This window comes from Gobio gobio (genome assembly GCF_949357685.1).
Source record: "Gobio gobio genome assembly, chromosome: 9".
Taxonomy (NCBI): domain Eukaryota; kingdom Metazoa; phylum Chordata; class Actinopteri; order Cypriniformes; family Gobionidae; genus Gobio; species Gobio gobio.
The window spans coordinates 58,493,745-58,518,744 of NC_137115.1; the positions used below are offsets into that span (position 1 = coordinate 58,493,745).

The 25,000-nt window shown below is 47.1% G+C and overlaps 1 protein-coding gene across 1 annotated transcript in view; it reads left to right on the forward strand.

Annotated features, from left to right (window-relative positions):
- Positions 1 to 25,000, forward strand: part of hdc (histidine decarboxylase) — a gene marked incomplete at its 3' end in the record, with an annotated part of 31,755 nt that overhangs the window by 4,612 nt on the left and 2,143 nt on the right. Inside the window, exons 7-11 of the mRNA XM_079826187.1 lie at positions 1,871 to 1,937; positions 6,865 to 7,027; positions 7,139 to 7,226; positions 19,342 to 19,440; positions 19,668 to 19,769. Of these exons, the coding sequence (XP_079682313.1) occupies positions 1,871 to 1,937; positions 6,865 to 7,027; positions 7,139 to 7,226; positions 19,342 to 19,440; positions 19,668 to 19,769 (519 nt within the window). The remainder of the gene's footprint in view (positions 1 to 1,870; positions 1,938 to 6,864; positions 7,028 to 7,138; positions 7,227 to 19,341; positions 19,441 to 19,667; positions 19,770 to 25,000) is intronic.

Sequence of the window (25,000 nt, forward strand, 5' to 3'; positions counted from 1 at the left end):
CCTCACACACTCCTGCAGCTCACACACTCCTCACACACTCCTGCAGCTCACACACTCCTCACACACTCCTGCAGCTCATATACTCCTCACACACTCCTGCAGCTCACACACTCCTCACACACTCCTCACACACTCCTGCAGCTCACACACTCCTGCAGCTCACACACTCCTCACACACTCCTGCAGCTCATATACTCCTCACACACTCCTCACACACTCCTGCAGCTCATATACTCCTCACACACTCCTCACACACTCCTGCAGCTCATATACTCCTCACACACTCCTCACACACTCCTGCAGCTCACACACTCCTCACACACTCCTGCAGCTCACACACTCCTCACACACTCCTGCAGCTCATATACTCCTCACACACTCCTCACACACTCCTGCAGCTCACACACTCCTGCAGCTCATATACTCCTCACACACTCCTCACACACTCCTGCAGCTCACACACTCCTCACACACTCCTGCAGCTCACACACTCCTCACACACTCCTCACACACTCCTGCAGCTCACACACTCCTCACACACTCCTGCAGCTCATATACTCCTCACACACTCCTCACACACTCCTGCAGCTCACACACTCCTCACACACTCCTGCAGCTCACACACTCCTCACACACTCCTGCAGCTCATATACTCCTCACACACTCCTCACACACTCCTGCAGCTCACACACTCCTCACACACTCCTGCAGCTCACACACTCCTCACACACTCCTGCAGCTCACACACTCCTGCAGCTCATATACTCCTCACACACTCCTGCAGCTCACACACTCCTCACACACTCCTGCAGCTCACACACTCCTCACACACTCCTGCAGCTCACACACTCCTCACACACTCCTGCAGCTCATATACTCCTCACACACTCCTGCAGCTCATATACTCCTCACACACTCCTCACACACTCCTGCAGCTCACACACTCCTCACACACTCCTGCAGCTCACACACTCCTCACACACTCCTCACACACTCCTGCAGCTCACACACTCCTGCAGCTCACACACTCCTCACACACTCCTGCAGCTCACACACTCCTCACACACTCCTGCAGCTCACACACTCCTCACACACTCCTGCAGCTCACACACTCCTCACACACTCCTGCAGCTCATATACTCCTCACACACTCCTGCAGCTCACACACTCCTCACACACTCCTTCCTCAAACACTCCTCAACCACTCCTCACACACTCCTGCAGCTCGCACACTCCTCACACACTCCTCACACACTCCTGCAGCTCACACACTCCTCACACACTCCTCACACACTCCTGCAGCTCACACACTCCTCACACACTCCTCACACACTCCTGCAGCTCACACACTCCTCACACACTCCTTCCTCAAACACTCCTCAACCACTCCTCACACACTCCTCACACACTCCTGCAGCTCACACACTCCTCACACACTCCTCACACACTCCTGCAGCTCACACACTCCTCACACACTCCTGCAGCTCACACACTCCTCACACACTCCTCACACACTCCTGCAGCTCACACACTCCTGCAGCTCACACACTCCTCACACACTCCTTCCTCAAACACTCCTCAACCACTCCTCACACTCCTCACACACTCCTCACACACTCCTGCAGCTCACACACTCCTCAACCACTCCTCACACACTCCTGCAGCTCACACACTCCTGCAGCTCACACACTCCTCACACACTCCTCACACACTCCTGCAGCTCACACACTCCTGCAGCTCACACACTCCTCACACACTCCTCACACACTCCTCACACTCCTCACACACTCCTGCTGTTACCGCTTCACTGTGCTGACCTGACTGACTGAGTGTGTGTGTGTGTGTGTGTGTGTGTGTGTGTGTCCTGCAGCTGTGTGCGACACTTGGCTCAACCGGCGTGTGTTCCTTCGACCGTCTGGATGAACTTGGCGCTGTGTGTAAGTGAACACATATAGACATGTTTAAATGTGTGTGTGGGTGCGTGTGTGTGTGTTAGTGAAGGTGTCTGCATTCAGGTGTGTGTGAGCGTCTCTGGCTGTGTGTGTGTGTGAGGTGTGTTAGTGAAGGTGTCTGTGTCCAGGTGTGTGTGAGGTGTGTTAGTGAAGGTGTCTGTGTCCAGGTGTGTGTGAGGTGTGTTAGTGAAGGTGTCTGTGTTCAGGTGTGTGTGAGGTGTGTGTTAGTGAAGGTGTCTGTGTTCAGGTGTGTGTGAGGTGTGTGTTAGTGAAGGTGCCTGTGTTCAGGTGTGTGTGTTAGTGAAGGTGTCTGTGTTCAGGTGTGTGTGAGGTGTGTGTGTTAGTGAAGGTGTCTGTGTTCAGGTGTGTGTGAGGTGTGTGTTAGTGAAGGTGCCTGTGTTCAGGTGTGTGTGTTAGTGAAGGTGCCTGTGTTCAGGTGTGTGTGTGTTAGTGAAGGTGTCTGTGTTCAGGTGTGTGTGTGTTAGTGAAGGTGCCTGTGTTCAGGTGTGTGTGAGGTGTGTGTTAGTGAAGGTGTCTGTGTTCAGGTGTGTGTGTGTTAGTGAAGGTGCCTGTGTTCAGGTGTGTGTGTTAGTGAAGGTGTCTGTGTTCAGGTGTGTGTGTGTTAGTGAAGGTGTCTGTGTTCAGGTGTGTGTGTGTTAGTGAAGGTGTCTGTGTTCAGGTGTGTGTGAGGTGTGTGTTAGTGAAGGTGTCTGTGTTCAGGTGTGTGTGTGTTAGTGAAGGTGTCTGTGTTCAGGTGTGTGTGAGGTGTGTGTTAGTGAAGGTGCCTGTGTTCAGGTGTGTGTGAGGTGTGTGTTAGTGAAGGTGCCTGTGTTCAGGTGTGTGTGAGGTGTGTGTTAGTGAAGGTGCCTGTGTTCAGGTGTGTGTGAGGTGTGTGTTAGTGAAGGTGCCTGTGTTCAGGTGTGTGAGGTGTGTGTTAGTGAAGGTGTCTGTGTTCAGGTGTGTGTGAGGTGTGTGTTAGTGAAGGTGTCTGTGTTCAGGTGTGTGTGAGGTGTGTGTTAGTGAAGGTGCCTGTGTTCAGGTGTGTGTGAGGTGTGTGTTAGTGAAGGTGCCTGTGTTCAGGTGTGTGTGTGAGGTGTGTGTTAGTGAAGGTGTCTGTGTTCGTGTGTGTGTGAGGTGTGTGTTAGTGAAGGTGCCTGTGTTCGTGTGTGTGTGAGGTGTGTGTTAGTGAAGGTGCCTGTGTTCAGGTGTGTGTGAGGTGTGTGTTAGTGAAGGTGCCTGTGTTCAGGTGTGTGTGAGGTGTGTGTTAGTGAAGGTGCCTGTGTTCAGGTGTGTGTGAGGTGTGTGTTAGTGAAGGTGCCTGTGTTCAGGTGTGTGTGAGGTGTGTGTTAGTGAAGGTGCCTGTGTTCAGGTGTGTGTTAGTGAAGGTGCCTGTGTTCAGGTGTGTGTGAGGTGTGTGTTAGTGAAGGTGCCTGTGTTCAGGTGTGTGTGAGGTGTGTGTTAGTGAAGGTGCCTGCGTTCAGGTGTGTGTGTGTGAGCTTCTCTGGCTGTGTGTGTGTGAGGTGTGTTAGTGAAGGTGCCTGCGTTCAGGTGTGTGTGAGCGTCTCTGGCTGTGTGTGTGTGAGGTGTGTGTTAGTGAAGGTGTGTGTTAGTGAAGGTGTCTGTGTTCTGGTGTGTGTTAGTGAAGCTGCCTGTGTTCTGGTGTGTGTGAGGTGTGTGTTAGTGAAGCTGCCTGTGTTCAGGTGTGTGTGAGATGTGTGTTAGTGAAGCTGCCTGTGTTCAGGTGTGTGTTAGTGAAGCTGCCTGTGTTCAGGTGTGTGTGAGATGTGTGTTAGTGAAGCTGCCTGTGTTCAGGTGTGTGTGAGGTGTGTGTTAGTGAAGGTGCCTGTGTTCAGGTGAGTGTGAGGTGTGTGTTAGTGAAGGTGCCTGTGTTCAGGTGTGTGTTAGTGAAGGTGTCTGTGTTCAGGTGTGTGTTAGTGAAGGTGTCTGTGTTCAGGTGTGTGTGAAGTGTGTGTTAGTGAAGGTGTCTGTGTTCAGGTGTGTGTGAGGTGTGTGTTAGTGAAGGTGCCTGTGTTCAGGTGTGTGTTAGTGAAGGTGTCTGTGTTCAGGTGTGTGTGAGGTGTGTGTTAGTGAAGGTGTCTGTGTTCAGGTGTGTGTGAGGTGTGTGTTAGTGAAGCTGTCTGTGTTCAGGTGTGTGTTAGTGAAGGTGCCTGTGTTCTGGTGTGTGTGAGGTGTGTATTAGTGAAGGTGTGTGTGAGGTTTGTGTTAGTGAAGGTGCCTGTGTTCAGGTGTGTGTGAGGTGTGTATTAGTGAAGGTGTGTGTGAGGTGTGTGTTAGTGAAGGTGTCTGTTTTCAGGTGTGTGTTAGTAAAGGTGCCTGTGTTCAGGTGTGTGTGAGGTGTGTGTTAGTGAAGGTGTCTGTTTTCAGGTGTGTGTTAGTGAAGGTGTCTGTGTTCAGGTGTGTGTGAGGTGTGTGTTAGTGAAGGTGCCTGTTTTCAGGTGTGTGTGAGGTGTGTGTTAGTGAAGGTGCCTGTGTTCAGTTGTGTGTGAGGTGTGTGTTAGTGAAGGTGCCTGTGTTCAGGTGTGTGTGAGGTGTGTGTTAGTGAAGGTGCCTGTGTTCAGGTGTGTGTGAGGTATGTGTTAGTGAAGGTGCCTGTATTCAGGTGTGTGTGAGGTGTGTGTTAGTGAAGGTGCCTGTGTTCAGGTGTGTGTGAGGTGTTTGTTAGTGAAGGTGCCTGTGTTCAGGTGTGTGTTAGTGAAGGTCCCTGTGTTCAGGTGTGTGTGAGGTGTGTGTTAGTGAAGCTGCCTGTGTTCAGGTGTGTGTGAGGTGTTTGATAGTGAAGCTGCCTGTGTTCAGGTGTGTGTTAGTGAAGGTCCCTGTGTTCAGGTGTGTGTGAGGTGTTTGATAGTGAAGCTGCCTGTGTTCAGGTGTGTGTTAGTGAAGGTGCCTGTGTTCAGGTGTGTGTGTGTGTGTGTGTGTGTGTGTGTGTGTGTGTGTTAGTGAAGGTGTCTGTGTTCAGGTGTGTGTGAGGTGTGTGTTAGTGAAGCTGCCTGTGTTCAGGTGTGTGTTAGTGAAGGTGCCTGTTTTCGGGTGTGTGTTAGTGAAGGTGCCTGTGTTCAGGTGTGTGTCAGTGAAGGTGCCTGTTTTCAGGTGTGTGTGAGGTGTGTGTAAGTGAAGGTGCCTGTGTTCAGGTGTGTGTGAGGTGTGTGTTAGTGAAGCTGCCTGTGTTCAGGTGTGTGTTAGTGAAGGTCCCTGTGTTAAGGTGTGTGTGAGGTGTGTGATAGTGAAGCTGCCTGTGTTCAGGTGTGTGTGTGTGTGTGTGTGTGTGTGTGTGTGTGTGTGTGTGTGTGTGTGTGTGTGTGTGTGTGTGTTAATGAAGGTGTCTGTGTTCAGGTGTGTGTGAGGTGTGTGTTAATGAAGCTGCCTGTGTTCAGGTGTGTGTTAGTGAAGGTGCCTGTGTTCGGGTGTGTGTTAGTGAAGGTGCCTGTGTTCAGGTGTGTGTCAGTGAAGGTGCCTGTTTTCAGGTGTGTGTGAGGTGTGTGTTAGTGAAGGTGTCTGTGTTCAGGTGTGTGTTAGTGAAGCTGCCTGTGTTCGGGTGTGTGTTAGTGAAGGTGCCTGTGTTCAGGTGTGTGTCAGTGAAGGTGCCTGTTTTCAGGTGTGTGTGAGGTGTGTGTTAGTGAAGGTGTCTGTGTTCAGGTGTGTGTTAGTGAAGCTGCCTGTTTTCGGGTGTGTGTTAGTGAAGGTGCCTGTGTTCGGGTGTGTGTTAGTGAAGGTGCCTGTGTTCAGGTGTGTGTCAGTGTAGGTGCCTGTTTTCAGGTGTGTGTGAGGTGTGTGTTAGTGAAGCTGCCTGTGTTCAGGTGTGTGTTAGTGAAGGTGTCGGTGTTCAGGTGTGTGTAAGGTGTGTGATAGTGAAGGTCCCTGTGTTAAGGTGTGTGTGAGGTGTGTGATAGTGAAGCTGCCTGTGTTCAGGTGTGTGTGTGTGTGTGTGTGTGTGTGTGTTAATGAAGGTGTCTGTGTTCAGGTGTGTGTGAGGTGTGTGTTAATGAAGCTGCCTGTGTTCAGGTGTGTGTTAGTGAAGGTGCCTGTGTTCGGGTGTGTGTTAGTGAAGGTGCCTGTGTTCAGGTGTGTGTCAGTGAAGGTGCCTGTTTTCAGGTGTGTGTGAGGTGTGTGTTAGTGAAGGTGTCTGTGTTCAGGTGTGTGTTAGTGAAGCTGCCTGTGTTCGGGTGTGTGTTAGTGAAGGTGCCTGTGTTCAGGTGTGTGTCAGTGAAGGTGCCTGTTTTCAGGTGTGTGTGAGGTGTGTGTTAGTGAAGCTGCCTGTGTTCGGGTGTGTGTTAGTGAAGGTGCCTGTGTTCGGGTGTGTGTTAGTGAAGGTGCCTGTGTTCGGGTGTGTGTTAGTGAAGGTGCCTGTGTTCGGGTGTGTGTTAGTGAAGGTGTCTGTGTTCAGGTGTGTGTCAGTGAAGGTGCCTGTTTTCAGGTGTGTGTGAGGTGTGTGTTAGTGAAGCTGCCTGTGTTCAGGTGTGTGTTAGTGAAGGTGTCGGTGTTCAGGTGTGTGTGCGGTGTGTGATAGTGAAGCTGCCTGTGTTCAGGTGTGTGTGTGTGTGTGTGTGTGTGTGTGTTAGTGAAGGTGTCTGTGTTCAGGTGTGTGTAAGGTGTGTGTTAGTGAAGCTGCCTGTGTTCAGGTGTGTGTAAGTGAAGGTGTCGGTGTTCAGGTGTGTGTGAGGTGTGTGTTAGTGAAGCTGCCTGTGTTCAGGTGTGTGTTAGTGAAGGTGTCTGTGTTCAGGTGTGTGTGAGGTGTGTGTTAGTGAAGCTGCCTGTGTTCAGGTGTGTGTTAGTGAAGGTGTCGGTGTTCAGGTGTGTGTGAGGTGTGTGTTAGTGAAGCTGCCTGTGTTCAGGTGTGTGTTAGTGAAGGTGCCTGTGTTCAGGTGTGTGTGTGTGTGTGTGTGTGTGTGTTCAGGTGTGCGTGAGCGTCTCTGGCTGCATGTTGATGCGGCGTACGCTGGATCTGCTCTCATCTGTCCTGAGCTGCGCTACTTCCTCAAGGGAATCGAGTTCGCAGATTCCTTCGTCTTCAACCCGTCCAAGTGGATGATGGTCCATTTCGACTGCACAGCGTTCTGGTGAGACACCAGTGTCCTAGCATTGCCTTTTTATTAGTTGTAACATTATAAATGTCTTCTGGTCAGTTTAGTGAGCACTGATGAGTAAAAGCGTTGATGAATGTCCTGCAGGGTGAAGGACAAGATGAAGCTCCAACAGACGTTCACCGTCGACCCGCTTTACCTGAGGCATGACAACTCGGACGCCACGGACTTCATGGTGCGCTCACATGATCCGCTGTTATCTGTGTGTTTATCTGTGTGTTTATCCACGTGTTTATCCTCGTGTTTATCCACGTTATTCGTGTGTTTATCCGTGTGTTACTCGTGTGTTTATCTGTGTTTATCCGTGTGTTATCTGTGTGTTTATCCGTGTGTTTATCCGTGTGTTTATCCGTGTGTTTATCCGTGTGTTTATCTGTGTGTTATCCGTGTGTTTAAACACGTTATCCGTGTGTCTATCCATGTGTTTATCCGTGTGTTTATCCGTGTGTTTATCCGTGTGTTTATCCGTGTGTTATCTGTGTGTTTATCCGTGTGTTTATCTGTGTGTTTAAACACGTTATCCGTGTGTCTATCCATGTGTTTATCCGTGTGTTTATCCGTGTGTTTATCCGTGTGTTTATCCGTGTGTTACTCGTGTGTTTATCTGTGTTTATCCGTGTGTTTATCCGTGTGTTATCCGTGTGTTTATCCGTGTGTTATCCGTGTGTTTATCCGTGTGTTTATCCGTGTGTTTATCCGTGTGTTTATCTGTGTGTTATCCGTGTGTTTAAACACGTTATCCGTGTGTCTATCCATGTGTTTATCCGTGTGTTTATCCGTGTGTTTATCCGTGTGTTATCTGTGTGTTTATCCGTGTGTTTATCCGTGTGTTTATCCGTGTGTTTATCTGTGTGTTTATCTGTGTGTTTATCTGTGTGTTTATCCGAGTGTTTATCCGAGTGTTTATCCATGTGTTTATCCGTGTGTTTATCCGTGTGTTTATCCGAGTGTTTATCTGTGTGTTATCCGTGTGTTTATCCATGTTATCCGTGTGTTTATCCGTGTGTCTATCCACGTGTTTAAACACGTTACCCGTGTGTTTATCCATGTGTTTATCCACGTGTTTATCCATGTGTTTATCCATGTGTTTCTCTGTGTTTCGTTTGTTAATCCATGTATGGATCTGTGTTTATCCGTGTGTTTATCCGTGTGTTTATCCGTGTGTTTATCCATGTGTTTCTCTGTGTTTCGTTTGTTAATCCATGTATGGATCTGTGTTTATCCGTGTGTTTATCCGTGTGTGGATCTGTGTGTTTTTCTGTGTGTTTATCTGTGTGTTTATCCGTGTGTTTATCCACGTTATCAGTGTGTTTATCCGTGTGTTTATCCGAGTGTTTATCCGTGTGTTTATCCATGTGTTTATCTGTGTGTTTATCCGTGTGTTTATCCACGTTATCAGTGTGTTTATCCGTGTTTTATCCGAGTGTTTATCCGAGTGTTTATCCATGTGTTTATCCATGTGTTTATCCGTGTGTTTATCCAAGTGTTTATCCGTGTGTTTATCCAAGTGTTTATCCATGTGTTTATCCGTGTGTTTATCCGAGTGTTTATCTGTGTGTTATCCGTGTGTTTATCCGAGTGTTTATCTGTGTGTTATCCGTGTGTTTATCCATGTTATCCGTGTGTTTATCCGTGTGTCTATCCACGTGTTTAAACACGTTATCCGTGTGTTTATCCGTGTGTTTATCCATGTGTTTATCCGTGTGTTTATCCATGTGTTTATCTGTGTGTTTCTCTGTGTTTCGTTTGTTGATCCATGTGTGGATCTGTGTTTCGTGTGTTGATCCATGTATGGATCTGTGTTTATCCGTGTGTTTATCCGTGTGGATCTGTGTGTGGATCTGTGTGTTTTTCTGTGTGTTTATCTGTGTGTTTATCTGTGTGTTTATCCATGTGTTTATCTGTGTGTTTATCCATGTGTTTATCCACGTTATCAGTCTGTTTATCCGTGTGTTTATCCGAGTGTTTATCCGTGTGTTTATCCGTGTGTGGATCTGTGTGTGGATCTGTGTGTGGATCTGTGTGTTTATCTGTGTGTTTATCCGTGTGTTTATCTGTGTGTTTATCCATGTGTTTATCCACGTTATCAGTGTGTTTATCCGTGTGTTTATCCGAGTGTTTATCCGTGTGTTTATCCGTGTGTTTATCCGTGTGTTTATCCGTGTGTTCCTCTGTGTTTCGTGTGTTGATCCATGTACGGATCTGTGTTTATCCGTGTGTTTATCCGTGTGTGGATCTGTATGTGGATCTGTGTGTTTTTCTGTGTGTTTATCCGTGTGTTTATCCGTGTGTTTATCCGTGTGTTTATCTGTGTGTGGATCTGTGTGTGGATCTGTGTGTGGATCTGTGTGTTTATCTGTGTGTTTATCTGTGTGTTTATCTGTGTGTTTATCCATGTGTTTATCCACGTTATCAGTGTGTTTATCCGTGTGTTTATCCGTGTGTTTATCCGAGTGTTTATCCGTGTGTTTATCCGTGTGTTTATCCATGTGTTTATCCGTGTGTTTATCCATGTGTTTATCCATGTGTTTCTCTGTGTTTCGTTTGTTGATCCATGTGTGGATCTGTGTGTTGATCGGTGTGTTTATCCGTGTGTTGATCCATGTGTTCCTCTGTGTTTCGTGTGTTGATCCATGTATGGATCTGTGTTTTTCCGTGTGTTTATCCGTGTGTTTATCCGTGTGTGGATCTGTGTGTGGATCTATGTGTGGATCTGTGTGTTTTTCTGTGTGTTTATCTGTGTGTTTATCTGTGTGTTTATCCATGTGTTTATCCACGTTATCAGTGTGTTTATCCATGTGTTTATCCGTGTGTTTATCCGAGTGTTATCCGTGTGTTTATCCGTGTGTTTATCTGTGTTTATCCATGTGTTTATCCGTGTGTTTATCTGTGTGTTTATCCGTGTGTTATATGTGTGTTTATCTGTGTGTTTATCCGTGTGTTATATGTGTGTTTATCTGTGTGTTTATCCGTGTGTTATCTGTGTGTTTATCCGTGTGTTTATCCGTGTTTATCAGAGTGTTTATCCATACGTTTATCCATGTTTATCCATGTGTTTATCCATGTGTTTATCCATGTGTTTATTCATGTGTTTATCCGTGTTTCGTTTGTTGATCCATGTGTGGATCTGTGTGTTGATCGGTGTGTTTATCCGTGTGTTGATCCATGTGTTTCTCTGTGTTTCGTTTGTTGATCCATGTGTTTATCCATGTGTTTATCTGTGTGTTTATCCGTGTGTTATCCGTGTGTTTATCCGTGTGTTTATCCACGTTATCCGTGTGTTTATCTGTGTTTATACAAGTGTTTATTCATGTGTTTATCCGTGTGTTTATCCACGTTATCCGTGTGTTTATCTGTGTTTATCTGTGTTTATTCATGTGTTTATCCGTGTTTCGTTTGTTGATCCATGTGTGGATCTGTGTGTTGATTGGTGTGTTTATCTGTGTGTTTATCCATGTGTTTATCCATGTGTTTATCCATGTGTTTATCCACGTTATCCGTGTGTTTATCCGAGTGTTTATCCGAGTGTTTATCCGTGTGTTTATCCGTGTGTTTATCCATGTGTTTATCCGTGTGTTTATCCGTGTGTTTATCCGTGTGTTTATCCGTGTGTTTATCCACGTTATCCGTGTGTTTATCCACGTTATCCGTGTGTTTATCCGTGTGTGTCTATCCACGTGTTTAAACACGTTATCCGTGTGTTTATCCATGTGCTTATCCGTGTGTTTATCCATGTGTTTATCCATGTGTTTATCCGTGTGTTTATCCGTGTGTTTATCCGTGTTTATCCGAGTGTTTATCTGTGTGTTTATCCGTGTTTATCCGAGTGTTATTCATGTGTTTATCCGTGTTTATCCATGTGTTTATCCGAGTGTTTATCCACGTGTTTATCTGTGTGTTTATCCGAGTGTTTATCCATGTGTTTATCCAAGTGTTTATCCATGTGTTTATCCGTGTTTATACGAGTGTTTATTCATGTTTTTATCAGAGTGATTATCCGTGTGTTTATCCATGTGTTTATCCGTGTTTATACGAGTGTTTATTCATGTGTTTATCAGAGTGTTTATCTGTGTGTTTATCCGAGTGTTTATCTGTGTGTTTATCAGAGTGTTTATCTGTGTGTTTATCCGAGTGTTTATCCACGTTATCCGTGTGTTTATCCGTGTGTTGATCCATATGTGGATCTGTGTGTGGATCTGTGTGTTTTTCTGTGTGTTTATCCGTGTGTTTATCCGTGTGTTTATCCGTGTGTTTATCCGTGTGTTTATCGGAGTGTTTATCCATGTGTTTATCCATGTGTTTATCCACGTTATCCGTGTGTTTATCCGAGTGTTTATCCAAGTGTTTATCCGTGTGTTTATCCGTGTGTTTATCCATGTGTTTAAACGCGTTATCCGTGTGTTTATCCATGTGTTTATCCGAGTGTTTATCCATGTGTTTATCCGTGTGTTTATCTGTGTGTTTATCCATGTGTTTCTGTGTGTTTATCCATGTGTTTCTCTGTGTGTTTATCCAAGTGTTTATCTGTGTGTTTATCTCTGTGTTTCGTTTGTTGATCCATGTGTGGATCTGTGTGTTTATCCGTGTGTTGATCCATATGTGGATCTGTGTGTGGATCTGTGTGTTTTTCTGTGTGTTTATCCGTGTGTTTATCCGTGTGTTTATCGGAGTGTTTATCCACGTTATCCGTGTGTTTATCCGAGTGTTTATCCGAGTGTTTATCCGTGTGTTTATCCACGTTATCCGTGTGTTTATCCGAGTGTTTATCCGTGTGTTTATCCGTGTGTTTATCCGTGTGTTTATCCGTGTGTTGATCCGTGTGTTTATCCGTGTGTTGATCCATATGTGGATCTGTGTGTGGATCTGTGTGTTTTTCTGTGTGTTTATCTGTGTGTTTATCTGTGTGTTTATCCATGTGTTTATCCATGTGTTTATCCATGTGTTTATCCATGTGTTTATCCATGTGTTTATCCACGTTATCCGTGTGTTTATCCGAGTGTTTATCCGAGTGTTTATCCGTGTGTTTATCCGTGTGTTTATCCGTGTGTTTATCCGTGTGTTTATCCGTGTGTTTATCCACGTTATCCGTGTGTTTATCCGTGTGTTTATCCACGTTATCCGTGTGTTTATCCGTGTGTGTCTATCCACGTGTTTAAACACGTTATCCGTGTGTTTATCCATGTGCTTATCCGAGTGTTTATCCGTGTGTTTATCCATGTGTTTATCCGTGTGTTTATCCGTGTGTTTATCCGTGTGTTTATCCGTGTTTATCCGAGTGTTTATCTGTGTGTTTATCCGTGTTTATCCGAGTGTTATTCATGTGTTTATCCGTGTTTATCCATGTGTTTATCCGAGTGTTTATCCACGTGTTTATCTGTGTGTTTATCCGAGTGTTTATCCATGTGTTTATCCAAGTGTTTATCCAAGTGTTTATCCATGTGTTTATCCGTGTTTATACGAGTGTTTATTCATGTTTTTATCAGAGTGATTATCCGTGTGTTTATCCATGTGTTTATCCGTGTTTATACGAGTGTTTATTCATGTGTTTATCAGAGTGTTTATCTGTGTGTTTATCCGAGTGTTTATCTGTGTGTTTATCCGAGTGTTTATCTGTGTGTTTATCCGAGTGTTTATCCACGTTATCCGTGTGTTTATCCGAGTGTTTATCTGTGTTTTTTATCCGAGTGTTTATCCGAGTGTTTATCTGTGTGTTTATCCGAGTGTTTATCCACGTTATCCGTGTGTTTATCCGAGTGTTTATCTGTGTGTTTATACGAGTGTTTATTCATGTGTTTATCCGAGTGTTTATCCATGTGTTTATCCGTGTTTATACAAGTGTTTATTCATGTGTGTATCAGAGTGTTTATCCGTGTGTTTATCCATGTTTATCTGTGTGTTTATCCATGTTTATCTGTGTATTTATCCATGTGTTTATTCCGGTGTTTATCCGTGTGTTTATCCATGTTTCTCTGTGTTGATCCGTGTGTGGATCCGCGTGTGGATCCGCGTGTTGATCCGCGTGTTGATCCGCGTGTTGATCCGCGTGTTGATCCATGTATTTCTCTGTGTTTCTTGTGTTGATCCGTGTGTTTTTTTGTGTGTTTCATGTGTTGATCCGTGTGTTTTTTTGTGTGTTTCATGTGTTGATCCGTGTGTTTCTCTGTGTTTCATGTGTTGATCTGTGTGTTTCTCTGTGTGTTTCATGTGTGGATCCGTGTGTTTTTCTGTGTGGATCCGTGTGTTTTTCTGTGTGTTTCATGTGTTGATCTGTGTGTTGATCTGTGTGTTTCTGTGTGTGTTTCGTGTGTTTCTCTGTGTGTTTCATGTGTTGATCCGTGTGTTGATCCGTGTGTTTCTCTGTGTTGATCCGTGTGTTGATCCGTGTGTTTCATGTGTTGATCCGTGTGTTGATCCGTGTGTTGATCCGTGTGTTTCATGTGTTGATCCGTGTGTTGATCCGTGTGTTTCTCTGTGTGTTGATCCATGTGTTTCATGTGTTGATCCGTGTGTTGATCCGTGTGTTTCTCTGTGTGTTGATGCGTGTGTTTCATGTGTTGATCTGTGTGTTGATCCGTGTGTTTCTCTGTGTGTTGATGCGTGTGTTGATCTGTGTGTTGATCCGTGTGTTTCTCTGTGTGTTGATGCGTGTGTTTCATGTGTTGATCTGTGTGTTGATCCGTGTGTTTCTCTGTGTGTTGATGCGTGTGTTGATCTGTGTGTTGATCCGTGTGTTTCTCTGTGTGTTGATGCGTGTGTTTCATGTGTTGATCTGTGTGTTGATGCGTGTGTTGATCTGTGTGTTGATCCGTGTGTTTCTCTGTGTGTTGATGCGTGTGTTTCATGTGTTGATCCGTGTGTTTCTCTGTGTGTTGATGCGTGTGTTTCATGTGTTGATCTGTGTGTTGATCCGTTTGTTGATCCGTGTGTTTTTCTGTGTTGATCCGTGTGTTTTTTTGTGTGTTTCATGTGTTGATCCGTGTGTTTCTCTGTGTTTCATGTGTTGATCTGTGTGTTTCTCTGTGTGTTTCATGTGTGGATCCGTGTGTTTTTCTGTGTGGATCCGTGTGTTTTTCTGTGTGTTTCATGTGTTGATCTGTGTGTTGATCTGTGTGTTTCTGTGTGTGTTTCGTGTGTTTCTCTGTGTGTTTCATGTGTTGATCCGTGTGTTGATCCGTGTGTTTCTCTGTGTTGATCCGTGTGTTGATCCGTGTGTTTCATGTGTTGATCCGTGTGTTGATCCGTGTGTTGATCCGTGTGTTTCATGTGTTGATCCGTGTGTTGATCCGTGTGTTTCTCTGTGTGTTGATCCATGTGTTTCATGTGTTGATCCGTGTGTTGATCCGTGTGTTTCTCTGTGTGTTGATGCGTGTGTTTCATGTGTTGATCTGTGTGTTGATCCGTGTGTTTCTCTGTGTGTTGATGCGTGTGTTGATCTGTGTGTTGATCCGTGTGTTTCTCTGTGTGTTGATGCGTGTGTTTCATGTGTTGATCTGTGTGTTGATCCGTGTGTTTCTCTGTGTGTTGATGCGTGTGTTGATCTGTGTGTTGATCCGTGTGTTTCTCTGTGTGTTGATGCGTGTGTTTCATGTGTTGATCTGTGTGTTGATGCGTGTGTTGATCTGTGTGTTGATCCGTGTGTTTCTCTGTGTGTTGATGCGTGTGTTTCATGTGTTGATCCGTGTGTTTCTCTTTGTTTCATGTGTTGATCCGTGTGTTTCATGTGTCGATCCGTATGTTCCTCTGTGTTTCATGTGTTGATCCGTGTGTTTCTGTGTTTCATGTGTTGATCCGTGTGTTTCTGTGTTTCATGTGTTGATCCGTGTGTTTCTGTGTTTCATGTGTTGATCCGTGTGTTTCTGTTTCATGTGTTGATCCGTGTGTTTCTCGGTTTCATGTGTTGATCCGTGTGTTTCTGTGTTTCATGTGTTGATCCGTGTGTTTCTCTTTGTTTCATGTGTTGATCCGTGTGTTTCATGTGTCGATCCGTATGTTCCTCTGTGTTTCATGTGTTGATCCGTGTGTTTCTGTGTTTCATGTGTTGATCCGTGTGTTTTTCTGTGTTTCATGTGTTGATCCGTGTGTTTCTCTGTGTTTCATGTGTTGATCCGTGTGTTTCTTGTGTCGATCCGTATGTTCCTCTGTGTTTCATGTGTTGATCCGTGTGTTTCTGTGTCGATCCGTATGTTCCTCTGTGTTTCATGTGTTGATCCGTGTGTTTCATGTGTTGATCCGTGTGTTTCATGTGTCGATCCGTATGTTCCTCTGTGTTTCATGTGTTGATCCGTGTGTTTCATGTGTTGATCCGTGTGTTTCATGTGTCGATCCGTATGTTCCTCTGTGTTTCATGTGTTGATCCGTGTGTTTCTGTGTCGATCCGTATGTTCCTCTGTGTTTCATGTGTTGATCCGTGTGTTTCTGTGTTTCATGTGTTGATCCGTGTGTTTCATGTGTCGATCCGTATGTTCCTCTGTGTTTCATGTGTTGATCCGTGTGTTTCTGTGTTTCATGTGTTGATCCGTGTGTTTCTCTTTGTTTCATGTGTTGATCCGTGTGTTTCATGTGTCGATCCGTATGTTCCTCTGTGTTTCATGTGTTGATCCGTGTGTTTCTGTGTTTCATGTGTTGATCCGTGTGTTTCTGTGTTTCATGTGTTGATCCGTGTGTTTCTGTGTTTCATGTGTTGATCCATGTGTTTCTCTGTGTTTCATGTGTTGATCCGTGTGTTTCTGTGTTTCATGTGTTGATCCGTGTGTTTCTCTTTGTTTCATGTGTTGATCCGTGTGTTTCATGTGTCGATCCGTATGTTCCTCTGTGTTTCATGTGTTGATCCGTGTGTTTCTGTGTTTCATGTGTTGATCCGTGTGTTTTTCTGTGTTTCATGTGTTGATCCGTGTGTTTTTCTGTGTTTCATGTGTTGATCCGTGTTTCATGTGTCGATCCGTATGTTCCTCTGTGTTTCATGTGTTGATCCTTGTGTTTCTGTGTTTCATGTGTTGATCCGTGTGTTTCTCTTTGTTTCATGTGTTGATCCCTGTGTTTCTGTTTCATGTGTTGATCCGTGTGTTTCATGTGTTGATCCCTGTGTTTCTGTGTTTCATGTGTTGATCCGTGTGTTTCTGTGTTTCATGTGTTGATCCGTGTGTTTCTCTTTGTTTCATGTGTTGATCCGTGTGTTTCATGTGTCGATCCGTATGTTCCTCTGTGTTTCATGTGTTGATCCGTGTGTTTCTGTGTTTCATGTGTTGATCCGTGTGTTTCTGTGTTTCATGTGTTGATCCCTGTGTTTCTGTTTCATGTGTTGATCCGTGTGTTTCTCGGTTTCATGTGTTGATCCGTGTGTTTCATGTGTCGATCCGTATGTTCCTCTGTGTTTCATGTGTTGATCCGTGTGTTTCTCGGTTTCATGTGTCGATCCGTATGTTCCTCTGTGTTTCATGTGTTGATCCGTGTGTTTCTCGGTTTCATGTGTCGATCCGTATGTTCCTCTGTGTTTCATGTGTTGATCCGTGTGTTTCTGTGTTTCATGTGTTGATCCCTGTGTTTCTCTGTTTCATGTGTTGATCCCTGTGTTTCTCGGTTTCATGTGTTGATCCGTGTGTTTCTCGGTTTCATGTGTTGATCCGTGTGTTGATCCGTGTGTTTCTGTGTTTCATATGTTGATCCGTGTGTTTCTCTGTGTTTCATGTGTTGATCCGTGTGTTGATCCGTGTGTTTCTGTGTTTCATATGTTGATCCGTGTGTTTCTCTGTGTTTCATGTGTTGATCCGTGTGTTTCTGTTTCATGTGTTGATCCGTGTGTTTCATGTGTCGATCCGTGTGTTCCTCTGTGTTTCATGTGTTGATCCGTGTGTTTCTGTTTCATGTGTTGATCCGTGTGTTTCTTGTGTCGATCCGTGTGTTCCTCTCTGTTTCATGTGTTGATCCGTGTGTTTCTGTGTTTCATGTGTTGATCCGTGTGTTTCATGTGTCGATCCGTGTGTTTCTCTGTTTCGTGTGTTGATCCGTGTGTTTCTGTGTTTCATGTGTTGATCCGTGTGTTTCATGTGTCGATCCGTGTGTTTCTCTGTTTCGTGTGTTGATCCGTGTGTTTCTGTGTTTCATGTGTTGATCCGTGTGTTTCATGTGTCGATCCGTGTGTTTCTCTGTTTCGTGTGTTGATCCGTGTGTTTCTGTGTTTCATGTGTTGATCCGTGTGTTTCATGTGTTGATCCGTGTGTTTCTGTTTCATGTGTTGATCCGTGTGTTTCATGTGTCGATCCGTGTGTTCCTCTGTGTTTCATGTGTTGATCCGTGTGTCGATCCGTGTGTTTCTCTGTGTTTCGTGTGTTGATCCGTGTGTTTCTGTGTTTCATGTGTTGATCCGTGTGTTTCTCTGTGTTTCATGTGTCGATCCGTGTGTTTCTGTGTTTCATGTGTTGATCCGTGTGTTTCTCTGTGTTTCATGTGTTGATCCGTGTGTTTCTGTTTCATGTGTTGATCCGTGTGTTTCATGTGTTGATCCGAGTGTTTCTGTGTTTCATGTGTTGATCCGTGTGTTTCTCTGTTTCGTGTGTTGATCCGTGTGTTGATCGGTGTGTTGATCCGTGTGTTGATCCGTGTGTTTCATGTGTTGATCCGTGTGTTGATCCGTGTGTTTTTCTGTGTTGATCCGTGTGTTGATCGGTGTGTTGATCCGTGTGTTTCATGTGTTGATCCGTGTGTTGATCCGTGTGTTTTTCTGTATTGATCCGTGTGTTGATCCGTGTGTTTCATGTGTTGATCCGTGTGTTTCATGTGTCGATCCGTGTGTTCCTCTGTGTTTCATGTGTTGATCCGTGTGTCGATCCGTGTGTTTCTCTGTGTTTCGTGTGTTGATCCGTGTGTTTCTGTGTTTCGTGTGTTGATCCGTGTGTTTCTGTGTTTCATGTGTTGATCCGTGTGTTTCTCTGTGTTTCATGTGTTGATCTGTGTGTTTCTGTTTCATGTGTTAATCCGTGTGTTTCATGTGTCGATCCGTGAGTTCCTCTGTGTTTCATGTGTCGATCCGTGAGTTCCTCTGTGTTTCATGTGTTGATCCGTGTGTTGATCCGTGTGTTGATCCGTGTGTTTCTGTGTTTCATGTGTTGATCCGTGTGTTTTTCTGTGTTTCATGTTTTGATCCGTGTGTTTCTCTGTTTCATGTGTTGATCCGTGTGTTTCATGTGTTGATCCGAGTGTTTCTGTGTTTCATGTGTTGATCCGTGTGTTTCTCTGTTTCATGTGTTGATCCGTGTGTTTGTTTCATGTGTTGATCCGTGTGTTTCTCTGTGTTGATCCGTGTGTTTCTCTGTGTGTTTCTCTGTGTGTTGATCCGTGTTTCTCTGTGTTGATTCGTGTGTTTCATGTGTTGATCTGTGTGTTGATCCGTGTGTTTTTCTGTGTTGATCCGTTTGTTGATCCGTGTGTTGATCCATGTGTTTCTCTGTGTTTCTTGTGTTGATCCGTGTGTTTTTATGTGTGTTTCATGTGTTGATCCGTGTGTTTTTCTGTGTTGATCCGTGTGTTTTTCTGTGTTGATCCGTTTGTTGGTCCGTGTGTTTTTCCGTGTGTTGATCCGTGTGTTGATCCATGTGTTTTTCTGTGTTTCTTGTGTTGATCCGTGTGTTTTTCTGTGTGTTTCATGTGTTGATCCGTGTGTTTCTCTGTGTTTCATGTGTTGATCCGTGTGTTTTTCTGTGTGTTTCATGTGTTGATCCGTGTGTTTCTCTGTGTTTCATGTGTTGATCCGTGTGTTTCTCTGTGTTGATCCATGTGTTGATCCGTGTGTTTCTGTGTTGATCCGTGTTTCTCTGTGTGTTGATCCATGTGTTGATCCGTGTGTTTCTCTGTGTTGATCCGTGTTTCTCTGTGTGTTGATCCGTGTGTTTCATGTGTTGATCTGTTTGTTGATCCGTGTGTTTTTCTGTGTTGATCCGTGTGTTGATCCGTGTTTATTCATATGTTGATCCGTGTGTTTATCCGTGTGTTGATCCGTGTTTATTCATATGTTGATCCGTGTGTTTATCCGTGTGTTGATCCGTGTTTATCCGTGTGTTGATGGGTGTGCTGATCCGTGTGTTTTTCTGTGTTGATCCGTGTGTTTTTCTGTGTTGATCCGTGTGTTTTTCTGTGTTGATCCGTGTGTTGATCCGTGTTTATTCATATGTTGATCCGTGTGTTTATCCGTGTGTTGATCCGTGTGTTTATCTGTGTGTTGATCCGTGTGTTTATCTGTGTGTTGATCCGTGTGTTGATCCGTGTGCTGTTGATTAACACTCGTCTGTCTGTCTCAGCACTGGCAGATCTCTCTGAGCCGCCGCTTCCGCTCTCTGAAGCTGTGGTTTGTGATGCGATCCTTTGGTCTGAAGAACCTGCAGGCTCACATACGACACGTGAGACACGTCACACACACACACACACACACACACACACACACACACACACACACACACACACACACACACACACACACACTTACACACAGACCCTCAATAAGAAAACACTGCCCTGTCAAACACTTACACTCTCCATGACTGAACACACATTTTCACACACACGTTCAGTCAAAGCTTGTAATGCTCATTTCCTGTCGGTGATGATGTGTTTCCTGTGACCTCAGAGTGTGGAGATGGCCAAGCTGTTCGAGTCTCTGGTCAGAACCGACCCAAACTTCCAGATCCCGGCGCAGCGGCACCTCGGGCTGGTGGTGTTCTGCCTACGGGTGAGAGAAAGCCTCCTTCTGTCCGCTTGTGTGGTCTCATGACTCCTTCTGTCCGCTTGTGTGGTCTCATGACTCCTTCTGTCCGCTTGTGTGGTCTCATGACTCCTTCTGTCCGCTTGTGTGGTCTCATGACTCCTCCTGTCCGCTTGTGTGGTCTCATGACTCCTTCTGTCCGCTTGTGTGGTCTCATGACTCCTTCTGTCCGCTTGTGTGGTCTCATGACTCCTTCTGTCCGCTTGTGTGGTCTCATGACTCCTCCTGTCCGCTTGTGTGGTCTCATGACTCCTCCTGTCCGCTTGTGTGGTCTCATGACTCCTTCTGTCCGCTTGTGTGGTCTCATGACTCCTTCTGTCCGCTTGTGTGGTCTCATGACTCCTTCTGTCCGCTTGTGTGGTCTCATGACTCCTTCTGTCCGCTTGTGTGGTCTCATGACTCCTTCTGTCCGCTTGTGTGGTCTCATGACTCCTCCTGTCCGCTTGTGTGGTCTCATGACTCCTCCTGTCCGCTTGTGTGGTCTCATGACTCCTCCTGTCCGCTTGTGTGGTCTCATGACTCCTTCTGTCCGCTTGTGTGGTCTCATGACTCCTTCTGTCCGCTTGTGTGGTCTCATGACTCCTTCTGTCCGCTTGTGTGGTCTCATGACTCCTTCTGTCCGCTTGTGTGGTCTCATGACTCCTCCTGTCCGCTTGTGTGGTCTCATGACTCCTCCTGTCCGCTTGTGTGGTCTCATGACTCCGTCTGTCCGCTTGTGTGGTCTCATGACTCCTTCTGTCCGCTTGTGTGGTCTCATGACTCCTCCTGTCCGCTTGTGTGGTCTCATGACTCCGTCTGTCCGCTTGTGTGGTCTCATGACTCCTCCTGTCCGCTTGTGTGGTCTCATGACTCCTTCTGTCCGCTTGTGTGGTCTCATGACTCCTTCTGTCCGCTTGTGTGGTCTCATGACTCCTCCTGTCCGCTTGTGTGGTCTCATGACTCCTTCTGTCCGCTTGTGTGGTCTCATGACTCCTCCTGTCCGCTTGTGTGGTCTCATGACTCCGTCTGTCCGCTTGTGTGGTCTCATGACTCCTCCTGTCCGCTTGTGTGGTCTCATGACTCCTTCTGTCCGCTTGTGTGGTCTCATGACTCCTCCTGTCCGCTTGTGTGGTCTCATGACTCCGTCTGTCCGCTTGTGTGGTCTCATGACTCCTCCTGTCCGCTTGTGTGGTCTCATGACTCCTTCTGTCCGCTTGTGTGGTCTCATGACTCCTTCTGTCCGCTTGTGTGGTCTCGTGACTCCTTCTGTCCGCTTGTGTGGTCTCATGACTCCTTCTGTCCGCTTGTGTGGTCTCATGACTCCTCCTGTCCGCTTGTGTGGTCTCATGACTCCTCCTGTCCGCTTGTGTGGTCTCATGACTCCTCCTGTCCGCTTGTGTGGTCTCATGACTCCTTCTGTCCGCTTGTGTGGTCTCGTGACTCCTTCTGTCCGCTTGTGTGGTCTCGTGACTCCTTCTGTCCGCTTGTGTGGTCTCATGACTCCTCCTGTCCGCTTGTGTGGTCTCATGACTCCTTCTGTCCGCTTGTGTGGTCTCATGACTCCTCCTGTCCGCTTGTGTGGTCTCATGACTCCGTCTGTCCGCTTGTGTGGTCTCATGACTCCTCCTGTCCGCTTGTGTGGTCTCATGACTCCTTCTGTCCGCTTGTGTGGTCTCATGACTCCTCCTGTCCGCTTGTGTGGTCTCATGACTCCGTCTGTCCGCTTGTGTGGTCTCATGACTCCTCCTGTCCGCTTGTGTGGTCTCATGACTCCTTCTGTCCGCTTGTGTGGTCTCATGACTCCTTCTGTCCGCTTGTGTGGTCTCGTGACTCCTTCTGTCCGCTTGTGTGGTCTCGTGACTCCTCCTGTCCGCTTGTGTGGTCTCATGACTCCTCCTGTCCGCTTGTGTGGTCTCGTGACTCCTTCTGTCCGCTTGTGTGGTCTCATGACTCCTCCTGTCCGCTTGTGTGGTCTCATGACTCCTTCTGTCCGCTTGTGTGGTCTCATGACTCCTCCTGTCCGCTTGTGTGGTCTCATGACTCCTTCTGTCCGCTTGTGTGGTCTCATGACTCCTTCTGTCCGCTTGTGTGGTCTCATGACTCCTTCTGTCCGCTTGTGTGGTCTCATGACTCCGTCTGTCCGCTTGTGTGGTCTCATGACTCCTTCTGTCCGCTTGTGTGGTCTCATGACTCCTCCTGTCCGCTTGTGTGGTCTCATGACTCCTTCTGTCCGCTTGTGTGGTCTCATGACTCCTCCTGTCCGCTTGTGTGGTCTCATGACTCCTTCTGTCCGCTTGTGTGGTCTCATGACTCCTCCTGTCCGCTTGTGTGGTCTCATGACTCCTTCTGTCCGCTTGTGTGGTCTCATGACTCCTCCTGTCCGCTTGTGTGGTCTCATGACTCCTTCTGTCCGCTTGTGTGGTCTCATGACTCCTTCTGTCCGCTTGTGTGGTCTCATGACTCCTCCTGTCCGCTTGTGTGGTCTCATGACTCCTTCTGTCCGCTTGTGTGGTCTCATGACTCCTCCTGTCCGCTTGTGTGGTCTCATGACTCCTCCTGTCCGCTTGTGTGGTCTCATGACTCCTTCTGTCCGCTTGTGTGGTCTCATGACTCCTTCTGTCCGCTTGTGTGGTCTCATGACTCCTTCTGTCCGCTTGTGTGGTCTCATGACTCCTTCTGTCCGCTTGTGTGGTCTCATGACTCCTCCTGTCCGCTTGTGTGGTCTCATGACTCCTTCTGTCCGCTTGTGTGGTCTCATGACTCCTCCTGTCCGCTTGTGTGGTCTCATGACTCCTCCTGTCCGCTTGTGTGGTCTCATGACTCCTTCTGTCCGCTTGTGTGGTCTCATGACTCCTCCTGTCCGCTTGTGTGGTCTCATGACTCCTCCTGTCCGCTTGTGTGGTCTCATGACTCCTTCTGTCCGCTTGTGTGGTCTCATGACTCCTCCTGTCCGCTTGTGTGGTCTCATGACTCCTCCTGTCCGCTTGTGTGGTCTCATGACTCCTTCTGTCCGCTTGTGTGGTCTCATGACTCCTTCTGTCCGCTTGTGTGGTCTCATGACTCCTTCTGTCCGCTTGTGTGGTCTCATGACTCCTTCTGTCCGCTTGTGTGGTCTCATGACTCCTCCTGTCCGCTTGTGTGGTCTCATGACTCCTTCTGTCCGCTTGTGTGGTCTCATGACTCCTTCTGTCCGCTTGTGTGGTCTCATGACTCCTCCTGTCCGCTTGTGTGGTCTCATGACTCCTCCTGTCCGCTTGTGTGGTCTCATGACTCCTTCTGTCCGCTTGTGTGGTCTCATGACTCCTTCTGTCCGCTTGTGTGGTCTCATGACTCCTTCTGTCCGCTTGTGTGGTCTCATGACTCCTTCTGTCCGCTTGTGTGGTCTCATGACTCCTTCTGTCCGCTTGTGTGGTCTCATGACTCCTCCTGTCCGCTTGTGTGGTCTCATGACTCCTTCTGTCCGCTTGTGTGGTCTCATGACTCCTTCTGTCCGCTTGTGTGGTCTCATGACTCCTCCTGTCCGCTTGTGTGGTCTCATGACTCCTCCTGTCCGCTTGTGTGGTCTCATGACTCCTTCTGTCCGCTTGTGTGGTCTCATGACTCCTCCTGTCCGCTTGTGTGGTCTCATGACTCCTTCTGTCCGCTTGTGTGGTCTCATGACTCCTTCTGTCCGCTTGTGTGGTCTCATGACTCCTCCTGTCCGCTTGTGTGGTCTCATGACTCCTTCTGTCCGCTTGTGTGGTCTCATGACTCCTCCTGTCCGCTTGTGTGGTCTCATGACTCCTTCTGTCCGCTTGTGTGGTCTCATGACTCCTTCTGTCCGCTTGTGTGGTCTCATGACTCCTTCTGTCCGCTTGTGTGGTCTCATGACTCCTTCTGTCCGCTTGTGTGGTCTCATGACTCCTTCTGTCCGCTTGTGTGGTCTCATGACTCCTCCTGTCCGCTTGTGTGGTCTCATGACTCCTCCTGTCCGCTTGTGTGGTCTCATGACTCCTTCTGTCCGCTTGTGTGGTCTCATGACTCCTCCTGTCCGCTTGTGTGGTCTCATGACTCCTTCTGTCCGCTTGTGTGGTCTCATGACTCCTCCTGTCCGCTTGTGTGGTCTCATGACTCCTTCTGTCCGCTTGTGTGGTCTCATGACTCCTCCTGTCCGCTTGTGTGGTCTCATGACTCCTCCTGTCCGCTTGTGTGGTCTCATGACTCCTTCTGTCCGCTTGTGTGGTCTCATGACTCCTCCTGTCCGCTTGTGTGGTCTCATGACTCCTTCTGTCCGCTTGTGTGGTCTCATGACTCCTCCTGTCCGCTTGTGTGGTCTCATGACTCCTCCTGTCCGCTTGTGTGGTCTCATGACTCCTTCTGTCCGCTTGTGTGGTCTCATGACTCCTTCTGTCCGCTTGTGTGGTCTCATGACTCCTCCTCTCCGCTTGTGTGGTCTCATGACTCCTTCTGTCCGCTTGTGTGGTCTCATGACTCCTCCTCTCCGCTTGTGTGGTCTCATGACTCCTTCTGTCCGCTTGTGTGGTCTCATGACTCCTTCTGTCCGCTTGTGTGGTCTCATGACTCCTTCTGTCCGCTTGTGTGGTCTCATGACTCCTCCTGTCCGCTTGTGTGGTCTCATGACTCCTTCTGTCCGCTTGTGTGGTCTCATGACTCCTCCTCTCCGCTTGTGTGGTCTCATGACTCCTTCTGTCCGCTTGTGTGGTCTCATGACTCCTTCTGTCCGCTTGTGTGGTCTCATGACTCCTCCTGTCCGCTTGTGTGGTCTCATGACTCCTTCTGTCCGCTTGTGTGGTCTCATGACTCCTCCTGTCCGCTTGTGTGGTCTCATGACTCCTTCTGTCCGCTTGTGTGGTCTCATGACTCCTCCTGTCCGCTTGTGTGGTCTCATGACTCCTCCTGTCCGCTTGTGTGGTCTCATGACTCCTTCTGTCCGCTTGTGTGGTCTCATGACTCCTTCTGTCCGCTTGTGTGGTCTCATGACTCCTCCTGTCCGCTTGTGTGGTCTCATGACTCCTTCTGTCCGCTTGTGTGGTCTCATGACTCCTTCTGTCCGCTTGTGTGGTCTCATGACTCCTCCTCTCCGCTTGTGTGGTCTCATGACTCCTCCTGTCCGCTTGTGTGGTCTCATGACTCCTTCTGTCCGCTTGTGTGGTCTCATGACTCCTTCTGTCCGCTTGTGTGGTCTCATGACTCCTTCTGTCCGCTTGTGTGGTCTCATG